This window comes from Scleropages formosus, chromosome 18 (assembly GCF_900964775.1).
Source record: "Scleropages formosus chromosome 18, fSclFor1.1, whole genome shotgun sequence".
In the NCBI taxonomy this organism is placed as follows: Eukaryota; Metazoa; Chordata; class Actinopteri; order Osteoglossiformes; family Osteoglossidae; genus Scleropages; species Scleropages formosus.
The window spans coordinates 3,154,178-3,169,595 of NC_041823.1; the positions used below are offsets into that span (position 1 = coordinate 3,154,178).

The following is a 15,418-nucleotide window of genomic DNA, read 5'->3' on the forward strand; positions in this document are numbered from 1 at the left end:
GAGAGAGTGTTTGTGTTCCACTGAAGTATGGATGAGTGACCCACTGTAAGTAGTGTATCTAGCAGTGTAAGTCACCGCGGTGAATAAAGTGTGTGAACTGATAACACTACATAGAGTTCATTGGAAGTCACTTTGGAGAAAAGTATCTGATAAATGAATGCACTGATTAATAGAGAAACTGCTCCTGAAAAGTGTATGAACCCTTCTATCCCTTATTTTTACCACAAAATCATTTAATTAGGATTAAATTAATTAATATGTGTGTGATGACCAATTCCATATGTTACTTTAGAGGAAATCATGTGTGTAGTAGAAACACAGGAGTGAGGATGAAAAAATAAGTGAATCAGGTTTGTAAATCATAATCACTTAAAAGTTTTATAAGTTTATTTTCAGATTTAACATTTAGAATTTGTTTATTTTTATATTTTATACAAGAATAATGACCATCCCCATAGGTTTCACATACTTTTCAACAGCACTGTACATTTATACATCCTACAACACACTGGTGGCCTGTGGCTTTGAAATGTTGCAACTTTGTTGGTGACAATTTCTGTGAAACGACCTGTCGCTCTGCACAGTACACAGTGTATTTACAAGGTGAAGAGTGTATATCTTTCAGTCTGACAAGTAACTCTGTAACAAATTGTTTATATCACATTTTTATATCCTCATTAAATGACCAATAATAAGAGACAAAAATATACACACAGAAAATAAATATAAATCAGATAAATCAAAAGTGGAAAAATAATATTGAAAACTGACTGGTATTTATAAATCTGTTCATGTATGATTTTATTTAAATTAATAGTGGGAATTTCCTCTTTTTTAACCAATTTTTTTTCTGTCTAGAAAAAGAATTTTTATACCTGTGTCTTGATTTTTAAGACCACTGAGATACGCAGCGTTCATGAGTGTGGAAAGAGAAATATTATATGAACTGTACCGCCTCCTGGTGGCCGAAAGGGAAATTGCGGTGAACGCTCAGCATCTGCGGCGTCGCAAATTGATTGCACGATTATACATTTTTGCATTTTAATGTAAGTCAAAGATGATTAAATGGTTACTACCTACATTGTAGCGTTTAGAATAATATAGTTTTAAACTTAATACACTTCTTATCCACTTATTATATATATTGAATATATAACACAAACGAATATAATAGACCAACAAATGCGGTAAGGGTGCATAATTTCTCTTTATTATAATCTTAGAACTACTATTGGAATTAAACTAATAGTGTTTTTTTAGCAAAAGCCACCAACACTGGTGTCTTTGTTACGTTGCTGAGTTCCGGCACCTGTGGGAAACGATTATATTTTGTGTTTCCACACGGAACACTTACGTTGTAGCACGTTTTGCGGCATCTCTGTGATGTACAGTACAAACGACATCAGTAAACGACTCAATTTCCCAGAATCCTCTGCAAAATCGCATTTTTGTTTTAACACGGAACACTTATATCGTAGCAACCCTGTGGGTTTATCAGCTTTAGCTTTGCCGCTGCAGTATAAATATATATATTTTAAATCGTTAATTATGAGCGTATCGCCAGTGGTACGTAGGAAATATTTCGTTCGTTAACGGTCGCCTGGATTGCCGGAGTGCTGGAGAAGGACATCATTTCCAGGCGGAGCTGTCAGAACAGCTTAGCTGAGCCTGAGTGAGGCTTTTCGCCCGTGGTTAGTTTTCGAGGTGCGATTTCTACATTTGCGTTAGCATGTGATGTGTTTTAATTCGAGTTTGTTGCGTTTCAAGTTCATGATAAGAACTTAAAAGATAAGTTATTATCCTGTGCCATACTGTAACAGTAATACTCATAGTACTGTGTGTGGCTGCTTACAGAAACGGTTCGCCTGCTGCTGTTACCCGTGTGATTTAAAGGTGTAAAACCCGCCATTTTCATTTAATTTCAGAGAGAACATGAGTAAAGAGTCACAGTTGAGGGCTCTTGTCAATCAGAAGCTGATAGAAATGGGCGAAAGGGAGAGGTAAGGTGCGCACGCACATTCACTCACTCACGCACGCGCACGTCACGCACACGCACATACGCACGCGCGAAAAGGATGGAACCTCGAGCAGATGAACCAGCGGACAGGAGCAGCAGCAGCAGCAAAATGTTCACCACTTACACAGTGGGGAATTGGTTTTAATTTTTACTCCTTTATTCAGTGGGTCTGTACAGTGTTTATAATAAATTTATAAGTACATTTATATCTATTCATGTTGCACACCTTTCCTCCAATGTGAAGTACAGTGATTATTAACTAGCATTAAGTTGACTCCTTTATCCATCATGGTGACTAATACTGTTGGATGTACTACGGTAAACTCCCTACAGTCATTCACCATCTGTACAGCAGAGCAGTATAACACACACACACAGACACACTAAGGGCAACTTGCAGTCATCAAATCACCTGAAAGACATGTCTGTGGGGGGAAACCAGAGCACCTACAGGAAACGCGCAGACACGGGGAGAGCACACTTTTATATCCATGCACACAGACTGTGTTGCATTCAAACCCATATCCTAACCCAGAGCATAGGGGTTGTGAGACACTGGAGCTACACTGCTGCATCATCATCCCCCGCCACCACCACCCTGCTAATATTATACACGGTATTTCTGAAGTAATTTGGACTTTGTGTGAACAGACGGTGCTGTTTTTCCCCTTTGCCGTTTTGTGACGCAGGCTGAAGGAGCTGCTGCGTGCTCGGCTCATAGAATGTGGGTGGAAGGACCAGCTGAAGGCGCACTGTAAAGGTGAGAGCGCTGAGGTGTGAGGACCACCTGCGGGACTACGAGATTTTTACCGGTCATCATTGTGACGAGGTCATTAATGAGAGGACGTGTGCTGCTCCGCAGATGTCATCAGAGAAAAAGACTCGGAACATGTTACGGTGGAGGATCTGGTAGCGGAAATCACACCAAAAGGGAGAGGTACATGTCTCATGGATTTCTTATAAGTGCTGGTGCTTCAAAGCTCCGAGGTTATGGGCTCAAATACCGCTTGGTCCGTGTGGAGGTAGCACGTTCTCCCCCATGTCTCTGAGTTTTCTCCCATAGTCCAAAGACACATGTTGCAGGTGGATCGCTGGCTCTGAGTTGTCCATTGTGTGTCTGTGTGTGTCTGTGTGTGTCTGTGTGTGTGTCTGTGTGTGTCTGTGTGTGTCTGTGTGTGTGTGTGTGTGTGTGTGTGTGTGTGTGTGTGTGTGAGAGAGTGTGAGAGATTGCCCTGTGATGAATTAGCATCCTGTCCAGTGTGTATCCTACATCACACCCTCTTTCTGGGGCAGACTTTGGACCACTGTGACCCTGCACTAGACAAGCAGTTACTTATTATGGATGCATAGGTTTGTTATAAGAATAATAAATAATTTAAAAATCTTAGTAATTGCATTTTGTAACTAGCATTATTTGGTTTTCATAAAGGGATGTTGTGTAACCACTATTCTTATCGGAACTTGTGCAGCTGGTTTCATGGTGAAAACACTTGAAAGTGAGCAGTTTTTTAAACATCTTTTTAAAATTAATGGAATCTGAAGGATTGATAATTTCATTATATCAGAATATACACACCTCAGTTTTTTTTTCTTCGTTTTCTGTCCCGTACAGCTCTGGTACCAGACAGCGTGAAGAAGGAACTTCTACAGAGAATAAGGGCTTTCCTTGCGCAGCATGCCACCTTGTAAGGGGCCGAAAAGCTTTCGTTCCCCTGATCCATCTAAATGAATGAACTTTTTTGCTGAAACTCTAACATGATGTGCAATCATGATCACAGCTTACACAATTGTTAGTTTTTTTTTCCTTCATAACCAGGCACTGGCAGTTTTCCAATAAATGTTTGTTTTCTTAACATCTGCGTCAGTGTTTAAGTGAAATGACTTTCAGAGTTCACTTTGGGGGCGGCACAGCAAGTAGCGCTGCTGTCTCGCAACGCCTGGGCGGTGTGAGAGGATGTGGGTTCGATCCCTGCTCAGTCTGTGTGGATTTTTTTTTCCGGGTGCTCTGGTTTCCTCCCACAGTCCATAGACATGCTGTTCAGGTTCATCCATAGTGTGTGAGTGATAAAGTGTGTGTGTTCTACTGATGTATGGATGAGTGACCTATTGTAAGTAGTGTATCTAGCAGTGTAAGTCACCATGGTGAATAAGATGTGTGGGCTGATAACACTAAATAAGAGTTCATTGGAAGTTGCTTTGGACAAGAGCATCTGTTAAATAAATTTAAAAATATATATAAACAATCAACTATCACTTTACCATATTCGTTAATGACTTTTTCAATTAAATCATTCTTACATATTTGTGTATTTTCTGCAAAACTGAAATCTAACACTTCATATTTGTTTACATTTATTACCACTAACATGTAGTGTTGCATTATTGTACTACATCAATTGTTCAAAGACACAACAGAGAGTCAACAGAAGTGTTTTTACAGGACTTGGGCAGAAACAGTTATTACACTGAAGGCTTGTATTCTAATGCAGTGTTACCAGCCCACACACCTTATTCACCGCAGTGATTTACACTGCTAGATACACTACTTAAATTGGGTCACTCATCCATACATCAGTGAAGCACATTCTTTCTGTCACTCAACCTGAACAGCATGCCTTCGGAGTGTGTGAGGAAACCAGAGCACCCAGAGGAAACCCACGCAGACACAAGGAGAACATGCAAACTCCACAAAGACGGACCGGGGATCGAACCCATGTCCTCTCGCACCACTCAGGTGTTGTGAGACAGCAGTGCTACTGGCTGTGTGTCGCTGTGCCACCGTGCCGCCCATATTATTATTATTATTATTATTATTATTATTATTATTATTATTATTATAATTATAGAAGTAAACATACTGCGTGTTAATAACTACGTCCACAGGAGTCCAGCAAAGGGAATACTTTTGGAGTGGGGGTAGATTATTCATATTTTTTTTATACTGAGTTTATTCATCTAAGTCAAAGAATTTTGCCTCTTTCGCGAATACAAGCTGAATATACAGACAGATGTTCTGATCCCGCAAAAAGATCATTAAGATAAAAGCTCTGAGCAGTTTATCCTCCGTAAGACTTTCATTTGTTCATTGCATTTATCCATGAAAATAATTAATTTGTGTGACGATCTATGCTGTTCCACAACGACTCGGTCCTGCTTCATCAGCGAACTGGATGTTCATTAAATTGCTGTCCTGCTCGTGTTTCTTCGTCTATTGCCTCAGTTCTGCTCCGGTATCTTCCCTAAATGTGTTCACTTTTCCAGTGTGAGAAACTGACACACGCTTAGTTATAAAAGAAAATTATTTTTTTTCCATAAAGTTCAGAGTGAACGGAAAGCACCAACTTTCATGTTCCGACTGAGGCGAAAACAGGCTTCGCGTCGGGCGGCTATGAGGGGTCCTAAGGATCTTCGGGAAACATTTCAGACTACACTACAGTATATCAGAGACTTTTTTCAGGAATGTCGCCAGATACCTATATTTCATTCACTGAAGGTGAATACGAAGCTGGTACCTGTTCATTTTCAGGCATCCCTCTGGGAACTTTAGTGAGGTACGAGGAAATTTTGTGCAAATATACAGTATTTCAACGCTATGCCGTGTTACATTTCACGGTTATCGGGGTCCGTATGCTCTTATGTAAACACAGTTTAGCAGTAGACAGTTTTCAGGCATCGTCCTAGACGCCTATACGAGCCTATACGAGGGTCCTTTCTGATAGCGCTCCACTTCCGCGTCAGTGTAAAGATGGCAGTCAAGGTGCAATGGAAAGGTGGTGGTGTCTGAATGGGGAATAGGGCGAAAAGAAGGGACGTTTGTAGATTTCAAAGGACACACAAGCAAGCGGTTTACCGAAACTGGTGATAAATGTGACAAACGTTGACTTTGTGGGCTTTTGAAAGAGGGGAACAGGCGCATCTGGGCAGCTGCAGGCAGCGAAGTGGATGAATAATATCAGGGCTCCTCCTGTTCTCCTCCTCTCCTCGACTCAGCTCTGGTGAGAGTCTCCTTCGGGACAGGCTGCTGTTTTTGTCCTTTCTCAAACTCTACTGCTTTTTCTAACACGGTTTGCGCTGCCTCGTAATCTCTCATCTGTGTTTCAGACTTCACTCAAGTTTTTTTTTCCTCACTCACTGTTCTTTGCTTAGCCCCTGCCTGCGAGACCCAGCTGTCTGTTGTTGTGTGTTTACTTAGTGTCTCTCTACTGTCTCTCTCACTGCACACACTACAGTGTTGAGTTCTAATGAGGACATTTCAACTTTTACTTCATGTCATGATGCCACATTGTTTGAGTGGTGGGCCTTTTGACAGCTTCCCAGAAGTCATAGAAATGAGTTGAAACCCCTTTTTTTGTCTTTTTCCTTTGCTGGGTCTCAGGAGGATATAAACTGCCTTTTCAGGTGCTCATTTTTGGCACAGAGTGCTTAGTGTTACCAATGAGAAATATGCATTTTAAGAAGCATTTTTTTAAAAAAAAAATGTATTTACTAAGCATTTCATGTAAATTACTCACACCTGAACAGGTAAATGAAGTTGAAGGTTAATTCAAGGACCTGATACTTATGTATCAAAACCATTATTATTTTTTTTAAACCGTTTAAATTTTCTTTACAAAGAGAGTAAAAAGTCTAAGTGATTCAGGGTTAATGCTAGTACTCACATATTTAGATTTTTATTATTGTTTATTTTTTTTTAACACTATTCTTTTGTGTTTTTAACCAGGTATAAGTCCCACCATGGCCATTTCCCAGTTCCGTCTTTTTAAGATTTGCACATGTCTGGTGTGGGTCCTCTCGTTCTTCAAAAGAATCATATGCAGGTAGGAGATGTGATGAAATGTGAATATTATTTCACTCTTTTTTTTTAAAAAAAAAAAAAAAAAAAAAAAAACTTCATTACTGAGTTGTCGTCTTAGTCCAAGGTGACAGTGTTATATGTGCTGCCCCCCACCATGTGCTCCCAGGATGGACTCTGGATCACAGCAGCCCTGAACTGGACAGGCAGTTATTGATAATTGACGGCTGGATGATTAATTATGTTTTGTCATGTGATATTTAAAATATCTGAGGGCTATTTTCCTTCCTTTCCATGAATCTGAAACTCTTGCTGGCTTTTACCTCTAGGTCGGGGAGATTTCGGAAACTAAGTGGCGACCAGATTACTTTACCAATGACGGTGGACCTTGCCACTGTACCAAAACAGGATCTTTCATCTGTACCAAAAAAGGTAAAATTTCACTTTTATGTCCTCTACAAAACAATTTAAATAAGCAGCACATCATTGATCAGGTAGGTTTTTGTGTTGCTCATGTTAATCCACACTGTTTGGGTTTCATTTGTGCAGCTGGAGGTTGAGGATTGGAGCTCGTGGGACGAGGAGGGCCCCACTAGCATCCGGATTGAGGGAGGCAACGGCAACGTGACCCCTCAGCCAACCAGCGCAGAGGAAGAAGAGCCAGACTACTTCAAGGACATGGCCCCCACCATCACAAAAACACAAAAAGTACACAGCGTCTAGATAGCTGGCTCCCTCTACAACTCAGCATCATGCTGTGGTCCTTAGTCTCTCTGTTTTTTTTTTTTTTTCTTCTTCTGTCCCCAGATTGTGCTGAAGAAAAGGGAACCACCAAACTTCACAGCCCCGGACGGAAGCACAGGCTTCTCCAGCCGGCTTGGCATTTTCGACACGTCTTTCTACCCGTTGCAGGTGAGTGTTGCTCTGCTGCCCTTCCATGTGGGGTGATGCTCCAAGTAACAAGGCAGAACAGGGACAATTGGTGTAGCTGGGGAAACTGGGCTGAATCTGATACCTCTCCTTTGTATGAGTTGATTGACTTTGGCCCTTACAATTTGAATATCCGCTGGATTTTAGGTGAGATTCCTCATCGTTCACTCGAGGTGTGAGATCTGAAGGCTGTCAGGTTCTGACTATGTGAGAAATGAACGCAGAGCGCCAGCCCACTTCCATGTGTTTCTCTGCTCACCAGGGGCAGCTGGGTGAGCTGGACAACTGGCAGGAGGACCACCTTGGTGCCTGGGATGAGGACTCAGATGCCGCCTTAGAGGCTGCAGAGGTGCTGAGGTACGGCATCACTCGGAGTATCAGGTTGTTGGAGAATTCAAGCAGAATTTCTTGTTGCGCTGGTTTTTTCCCCACTTTCAATTCCACTTTTATCTTAAAGGTTATATGGCTGTTTTACTGCACCTTTCCATTAGAGGGCAGTGTACCACTGTTTTTACACTGTTTACTCTGGCTTTTGTTTAATCTGTTATGAAACGTGCATCTTCCAGTGAGGAACCCTTAACAGCTCCTTTATGCTTTGTAGCACCAAACACCTGTGTGCTAAATTTTACATCTTTTCACTTTGTTAGTGGGGTTTGTGGGAGAACGCTACAGTTGAATAATTGCGCTGAATGGAAGCCATGTATTTAAATGTATTACTATGTATTTTATACTTAAATTCTGCTTTTAACACAGCAATATTTTGTTTTGTGATAGTTTTTATGCAGTATGGGGACAAAGTGATTAAAAAATAAACACCACAAATATGTAATCAATATGGTTTTTTTTAATGTATCAACACTTTATTTGCACTCAGATAAAATTTAAAAAAAGATTGTTTATCTCCAAAGCTGCCTTTTTTAGTAAGTAGCAGTTAGACAGCTGGATAAAATTTACTAGAGCAATTTTAGGGTGAGTGCTGTGCTCGGGGGTACTACAGTTGGAGGTGGGATTTGAACCTGAAATCTTTTGGCCTAAAGGCAGCAGCTGTAACTAGTGCGCATCCAGCTGTCATAATTACATTATGCAACATGCAGTAATTGATTAATGGATTAATTGATTATCAGAAACTTGTAGTACAAGGTTTAATATTCGAATTCTGCATTTATAAAGCTGGTGAGACTTTCTAGTCTGTTCTAAATTTGGAAGCATTTGGTGGAGAAAATTGGTCTTAATTGCATTTTGTTCTTGAGCTCAGCACACTGTAGGCCTGTGTGTTCATGTGTCTCTATATGCGCACAACCGTTCAATATGAGTCTTTTAGTCCTTCTGTTTCTACCTTATGTTGGCACACACAGAATAGTGAGGCCTTGAACAGTTTATTCGGTGCGACTAATGGGCAGTCGGGTGGGGTTACAGTGATGGCTCTGTGCAAATGGCACAGTTTGCCGGTGTGTGAGCTGACACACACTCAGTGCGCTGGGTGCACGGTTTACAGGAAACGTGCCGCGAGCAGGCAGTCAGCAGGCTTTCCCGGCAGAGCCCATTGTGCTCCCTGAGCTCTGTGATTGATGCTCATTGGCTGGTCACTGGGCCGCAATCGCTGCATGTTCCAGCTGGCGTTATGTATTTGCATTTTTTCTCTTGGTGATGTTCGTTGTAGTGATGTCAGCGTGACACACAGTGTTGTTTTTGCTGAAATTGTGAAGCCAACTCCTCCCACCTGATATCAACAGCAGAGCCCAGTGTACCTGCTCAGTACATTTATATTCCAATCTTTTGCGCCACTTCTGTTGTACAGTCACCTCCATATGTCTTTGTATTGCACCACGAGCGAGTGCTGTGTGCAGGAGCAGTTCCCATAACTCCCCCACCCCCGCTCTCTGACAGGCGTTTCTCTCCTTTCGGAAACAGGGTGCAGAAGCAGGCTGAGAGGATGAAGCGGGCGATGGAGCAGCAAAGGAAGAAGGTGGAGAAGGAGGCCCAGAGACAGATGAAGAAAGAGCAGAAGATAGCTATCAAGCTCTCCTAACTTTCAAGTGGAAGCTGCGCACGCCAGAGAAAATTCCGGAGAAGATGCCAGACTCCTGAGTGTCCAATCAAAGTCCACTTTGTATGGTTCCTCGACGTGTTTTTACTTGGAATCACCCATATTCCCATGACTACTTGGCCTGTGGTAACTTCATTATTAATGTTATTGTATCTTCAGTTGTTTTTTTTAACAATTCACATAAATAGAGGAAGATACCAGGCAACTTGTCAGAGTTGTAAATATTCTACGTGAAAGTGGAAATTTGGCAAAAACGTTTTATATTTATGAAAAGGGACAAAAAGTTTCATGTGTGAGGTGACGGTTTTTTGATTCTCACTGAACTGCAACACTTTTCTTTGGATTCTGCGCGCATGAAACGCGTCCAGCGCTGGTCATACGCAGCAGCTCTTTCTCACTGGAATTGCAAATTGAAATGACCTGAAGCTCCTATTCAGTTGTGTAACAGCCATACTCGACTGGACAGCTGTGCGGATCGGTGTCTGTGATCATGATTTTTGATTTTTTTAATGCTTTCTTTTGTCCCCAATTCATATTTTTATTCGTTTTTAAATAAGACTCCTTAACACTGATGAATTTGTTTTAGCTTTGAGTTCTTCTACAGAGAAGGACTTGTGGAAGCAACTGAAGCCCTGCAGCAAAATGTCAGTTTTCACTTTTTCACCCCCGTGACCCTCAAGGTGCTGAAATACTGGGGACGGTTTCACTGAAATTAACGTGATGTCAAAGCGACACTGAGGGGTATGTTATGTTTGTGGTGTCTCAATGTTCGCTTATGTGTCCAGTAAAGGGAACACAGTCCATTGAAACAGAGCAACAACACTGACAAGACCAGGGATCTAAGAAGCATGTACAGTTGTCATGGAAACATTGAGTGATTCTGGTTGGAGCTGAATAATTTTTTTTTTTTTTTATTAAATCAGAGAAGTGTCTGAATGATATGAAATGAATTGTCCTTGACACACCTTATTTGAATTACATTTTCCCCCTTTCAGTCAAAATGAAAAGCTTCCATCTGCTTCTGACAGCTGGTTCACAGCACGACCGCCTTTCCGGAAGATTCATTTGTCCCAGGTTACCTGCTGTTCGTCACCGTTTGCTGCTTCCTTCAGTAACCTCTGTTTGGAGAAAATGTCTGTGTCTAAGAATGTGACAGATTCCCATTTTCCACGAGTGCAGCACACAGGCTCCTCAATTTGAGGACATAACTGGGGCCAGAGGTCTGCTGTTACCTCATTTGTTTGCACCTCCAGAGTCACTTTTACCACCGAGTCGTAATAAAGTGTTAATAGTACAGATGCCCATCAATTTTTACTGCAGGGTGGGTTGTGTAAAAACCTTGGAGTTTGTCTGCAGCAAATAATGCTTTAAGAATTTGTTTTTTAATTTTTTTTTTAATTTTGAGGTACATGAAATTGTTTTAAATAACTGAAAATAAAAACATCATCTCCTCAAACCCCCTATCCAACGTGGATTGTTCAGTGATTCATCCCATAAACGTGAAGCGTCACCTTGTTACTGATTGACACTCAGGAGTTTTTACACCCTTCCAGTGTTTACCTGCACTGTAAATAGTGTGCAAGTGACTGGAAGTACAGTGACCTTATGCCTCTCTTGTATTTGGTTGCTCTATACTGCCACTTATCGGCAGGCTGAGTAAACACAGGTTTCACATTCTCTACAACAGATTTTAGAAATCTGAGATGTGTACAGAAAACACAAGTAAATAAACTTAAAAAATGGTACCTTGACTGTTCAGAAGGGTTCACTCTGCTAGTGTGCGGGTTTTTGAGTAAAACTCGTAACGAATTCCCACTGGTTCCCTGTTGAACTAGACTCTCGTATTTGCATTTTATTCAGCTGGCAGATGCCTAAGTTGGAGAAATTGTATTTGTTTGACAGCATAAACAGCGTCAGCATTCTTTACCGTGTAAAGTGTGTTACTGGTTACTCAGCTGTCACTTGTATCCAGAGCAATTTACATTTGTTTTAACCAATTTATACAGCAGGCTGTTTTTGCTGGAGGAATCCAGGCTAAGTTCCTTGATCAGGGTACTAGCCCAGCGTATGAGATGGGATTTGAACCGCCAACCTTCACTTTAAAAGGCCGTTATACAATCTGCCACCGGTTGCTCCGTTGAGTCGTGCTGTTAACTGTAGTCTGTTGGGCTCTGGGGTCGAGGAACAGCTTGGAAATGAGAAATGAAAGATGATTTCAGGAAACGGAACCGCCGACAGCAGGGCTAGAAGGGTCTTTAATTTCCGTCTGCCTGCTCTTCTGTGGAGCTCTGCACCAGAAATGGGTTCGAGTCCCAGGGAAAACATCACTGCTCGAAGCTCGCACATGACGGACAGCGGATGGCACAGTGCTTAGAGAGCTGCTGCCTTTGGACTGGGAGGGTACCCCAGAAATGATGCAGCAAAAATGACCCAGCTGCGTATAGGGGTAAATCAGAGTAGGTGGCCTAACATTGTGAGTCGCTTTGGAGAACAATTGGCGAATGAATCGATGCGAGCGGTGTGGAGTTGAGGGTCACTCTGAAGGTCAGATGGGATTTGTGAGGAGCGCATCCTGGCGCTGCGCGTCTAACGTCATCTCCACCACGTGCGCAAGGCAACGTGCTGGAAAGCTCTCGAAGGCTGACCTAGTTAAGAGCGCAGTCTGGATCTCTGGCTGGGGGGGTGGGGCTGCGGGGGATTACACCCCCCCCCCCCCAGAATGCAGCATTCATGCGGTTTCCTCTTTCAGCCCTATGAATGTCTGCCATCAAACGTGTAATTTTGTTAAAATGCCTTTTTTTCATTTTCCTTCTCAATGCGGAATGAGATTTTACCGCGGTACTCTCTCTATATCCGTGGGCCTCGGAGCCGTCGGCGGCATTGCCTTTTATTTCATTTCAGCACGACGTGCAGATTATGTGGATTTATTGTGTTTATTGCAGATTAAATTTCAGATGGAACGCATCGGCGGCAGAAGCGCAGGCGGGATCCCGCTGGGCCTCGGCCCCGGGTCCGAGAGCAGGCCGGACGACCTCGGGGTCAAGAACCGTCGAGCGACAAGTGCGGCGTCGGTAATAATTTGCATCGTTTCGGTGTGATTCCCGCATCCTTCGTAAGGTAGCACTGTTACAGGATGCACTTTGAGGACTCGCTGTGCGGAACATTCCGGTTCAAGTTCCACTGTAACTGTCTTCCATTTGACAGAATGGGCGGAAAAATGACTTCTGCTCCCTCATTTGTTTCACTTACATGCAGTTTCCCCCCCAGCTTGACTTCCTCGTTTTACTGGAACGGTCCATTAAACACGAGCGAGTTTAATATCTCCTCCCTCGTGTAAAATATGAAGAATTTTAATATGGAATCACAAATCTAATCAGAAAGCAATCAAACTGAAATAAAATCCAAAGCTTAAGGAAATTACCCCACATTTCCACAACATGATGAACTGCTGGCTTTATTCTTAATAGATTTATTAACAGTGTGGGGGGGGGGGGGGAGATGGGGGTCATTAAAAATACACGAGAATTTAGTTGTGTGACATCACTGACATTTCGAATATTTCCGGAACATTCCATACACTCTCAGCGTTCGCATGGTGCTCCGACGTCCGAAGGAAGATGACTCAAAGTCATCTCTGATCATCCACATACTGTACATAACACAGGGACAAAAACTGCACTGTCAGAATAGGAGTCTGGAATTTATATCAATTCTATCAATATCTAATGTGGATTAATTGTAATTAATTATTCATTAATCTAGCAAACGAAGATGATCCCTCGGGTTGCGCGTGCAGTGTTTAACAGATATAGCGCACAATGACGTCACGCATACTGCATTAATAAAGCGAAAGGAAATATGGAAAAACACAAGTGCTTGTCGGTTCCGCATGTCGTTGAGACTCATCTTCCATGTAAGAGTTTTACATCAGTCACACATGAATAATTCAACCATAAGAGAGTAAAACACCTTCTCCTCTCTCAACCCCACTGGCTTCCTGAAGCCACCAGTTCCAAGCCCAACACTTGGTCACAGTCTAGAAAATGGTCAAAGGATCTGAACCCCAACACCTGCTGGAGCTCATCGCTCCCTGCAGCCCAGGAAGAGTGCTGAGCACCTGCAGTCACAAGGGGCCCGACGTCAAACGCCTGAAGGTTTTGGGTTCTGGCTCACGTGTGGTGGAACGAGTTCCCTGTGTCCCTCAGAGCTGCTGAATCCCTCCCACATTCAAGAACATGGGGGACAGCCGATGCCTTTGGACCCGAAGGTTGCTGGTTTGAATCTCACTTACTGCTGCAGTACCCTTGAGCAAGGTACTCACCCTAAAATTACTCCAGTAAAATTACCCAGCTGTATAAATGGGTAAATAAGTGTAAGTCGCTTTGGAGAAAAGCGTCAGCTAAATGAGCGAATGTCTTTTCTATAGGAGCTACTTGAGGGATGTGAACCAGCAACCTGGTTGTATCGGACGAGCGGTGTCTCCATAATCCTGTGTCTAACGGCCTGTCTGTTGCCGACGCACTTTGTTTTACTCTGAGTTGTACCTCACTTTGGAGAAAGGTGTCTGCTCGATGGCTCAATAACTCAATGACTGCACGTAAACGCAGCACGGATTCGGACCCCGAAACCCCGCAGTCGTCCACATGTCCACAACAAGGAAGGTCCTGCACACGTGTCCAGTTTCGGAAGCGGTCCACGAGTTCGGTCAGGCGATGCCGAGCGCTCGGCCGAAGGGAGAAGCCGCAGCTCTCCCGGACCGGGTTCCGTCACGCACCGGCCAAAGCCGAACGCACAGAGCGTCTCCGAGGAGCAGCAGCAGCTCGCAGAGCCCTTTAAGCTTTCAAAGGCTCTTACGCAAGGTGCTCTCGTGGGCTCGCCTTTCAATCCCCGGCACAGGGTACGAGAGAGCAGCTCTTCACGGCTCGACCAGACTCCCTTGCGGCGACGGCCAAAATAAAACAAAAAAGCTGCACTTTAAAATTTAAGGTTTTATGAAGACATTCATGTTTTTTTTTTTTTTTTTTTACCACACACACACACACACACATTGACTGAAGCCGCTTGTCCCAAGTGGGGTCGTGGCGAACCGGAGCCTAACCCGGCAACACAGGGCGTAAGGCTGGAGGGGGAAGGGACACTCCCAAGACGGGACACCAGTCCATCGCAAGGCACCGTAAACGGGACTCGAACCCCAGACCCACTGGGTGTTGATTTCGCAGCGTGTTTTTTTTTCCCCTGAGTTCAGCAACCCTTTGCTGTTCTTCTTTCAGCCTGAGCACCGTCCACTGAGTTGAGCAATCACATTCGAAGGCAAAATCCTCACAGCTGCAGGCCTTTTACCCTAGTAAATCAATGTCTTGTAGCCAAACGATTAACATCTTCATCGCCATGAAAAACTGGCAGTCAAAGCGGTGCCCTGAAGCAGTGAAATCAGACCACTGAAAAATGGGATTTGATCAAATGTAAAACCAGTGCGTGAACACACCTTCACAGAGCATTAACAGAGCGCGCGCGCACACACACACACACACACACATTTAGCATATGTACTTAACTATGGGAAATTTTCAAAAAGTGTGTTGGACTTTTTGAAAGTTGTAAAAGTAAAGTACATACTATGGTACTTGAATTC

The 15,418-nt window shown here is 43.1% G+C and overlaps 2 protein-coding genes across 4 annotated transcripts; both read left to right on the forward strand.

Annotated features, from left to right (window-relative positions):
• The first annotated feature begins 1,463 nt into the window (after positions 1–1,463).
• LOC108940624 (transcription and mRNA export factor ENY2-like) lies at positions 1,464–3,849 on the forward strand. 3 transcript variants are annotated; one of them, XM_018762889.2, is made up of 5 exons: positions 1,464–1,704; positions 1,926–2,000; positions 2,707–2,777; positions 2,880–2,954; positions 3,630–3,849. In XM_018762889.2, exons 2-5 carry the CDS (start codon positions 1,933–1,935, stop codon positions 3,704–3,706), a joined length of 291 nt encoding a protein of 96 aa, XP_018618405.1. In that variant the 5' UTR covers positions 1,464–1,704; positions 1,926–1,932; the 3' UTR covers positions 3,707–3,849. The 3 variants fall into 3 exon arrangements, with proteins under 3 accessions (XP_018618405.1, XP_018618406.1, XP_018618407.1); XM_018762890.2 differs by having other exon boundaries at positions 1,464–1,691; XM_018762891.2 differs by lacking the exons at positions 1,464–1,704; positions 1,926–2,000 and adding an exon at positions 2,018–2,144.
• A 1,580-nt stretch (positions 3,850–5,429) lies between these two features.
• Positions 5,430–10,727, forward strand: LOC108940598 (receptor-binding cancer antigen expressed on SiSo cells-like). The gene is made up of 8 exons (XM_018762851.2): positions 5,430–5,568; positions 5,918–6,012; positions 6,738–6,834; positions 7,139–7,241; positions 7,359–7,517; positions 7,617–7,721; positions 8,002–8,096; positions 9,651–10,727. The coding sequence occupies exons 3-8, from the start codon at positions 6,752–6,754 to the stop codon at positions 9,766–9,768; spliced, it is 663 nt and encodes a 220-aa protein (XP_018618367.1). The 5' UTR covers positions 5,430–5,568; positions 5,918–6,012; positions 6,738–6,751; the 3' UTR covers positions 9,769–10,727.
• The last annotated feature ends 4,691 nt before the right edge of the window (positions 10,728–15,418 follow it).

Bases quoted from the DNA above. Each gene is read 5' to 3' on its own strand.
- LOC108940624 (XM_018762889.2), top strand. From the start codon at position 1,933: ATGAGTAAAGAGTCACAGTTGAGGGCTCTTGTCAATCAGAAGCTGATA. The intron at 2,778-2,879 runs GTGAGAGCGCTG...GCTGCTCCGCAG, and splicing joins GCTGAAGGCGCACTGTAAAG to ATGTCATCAGAGAAAAAGAC. The intron at 2,955-3,629 runs GTACATGTCTCA...TGTCCCGTACAG, and splicing joins AATCACACCAAAAGGGAGAG to CTCTGGTACCAGACAGCGTG.
- LOC108940598 (XM_018762851.2), top strand. From the start codon at position 6,752: ATGGCCATTTCCCAGTTCCGTCTTTTTAAGATTTGCACATGTCTGGTG. The intron at 7,242-7,358 runs GTAAAATTTCAC...TCATTTGTGCAG, and splicing joins TTTCATCTGTACCAAAAAAG to CTGGAGGTTGAGGATTGGAG. The intron at 8,097-9,650 runs GTACGGCATCAC...TTTCGGAAACAG, and splicing joins GAGGCTGCAGAGGTGCTGAG to GGTGCAGAAGCAGGCTGAGA.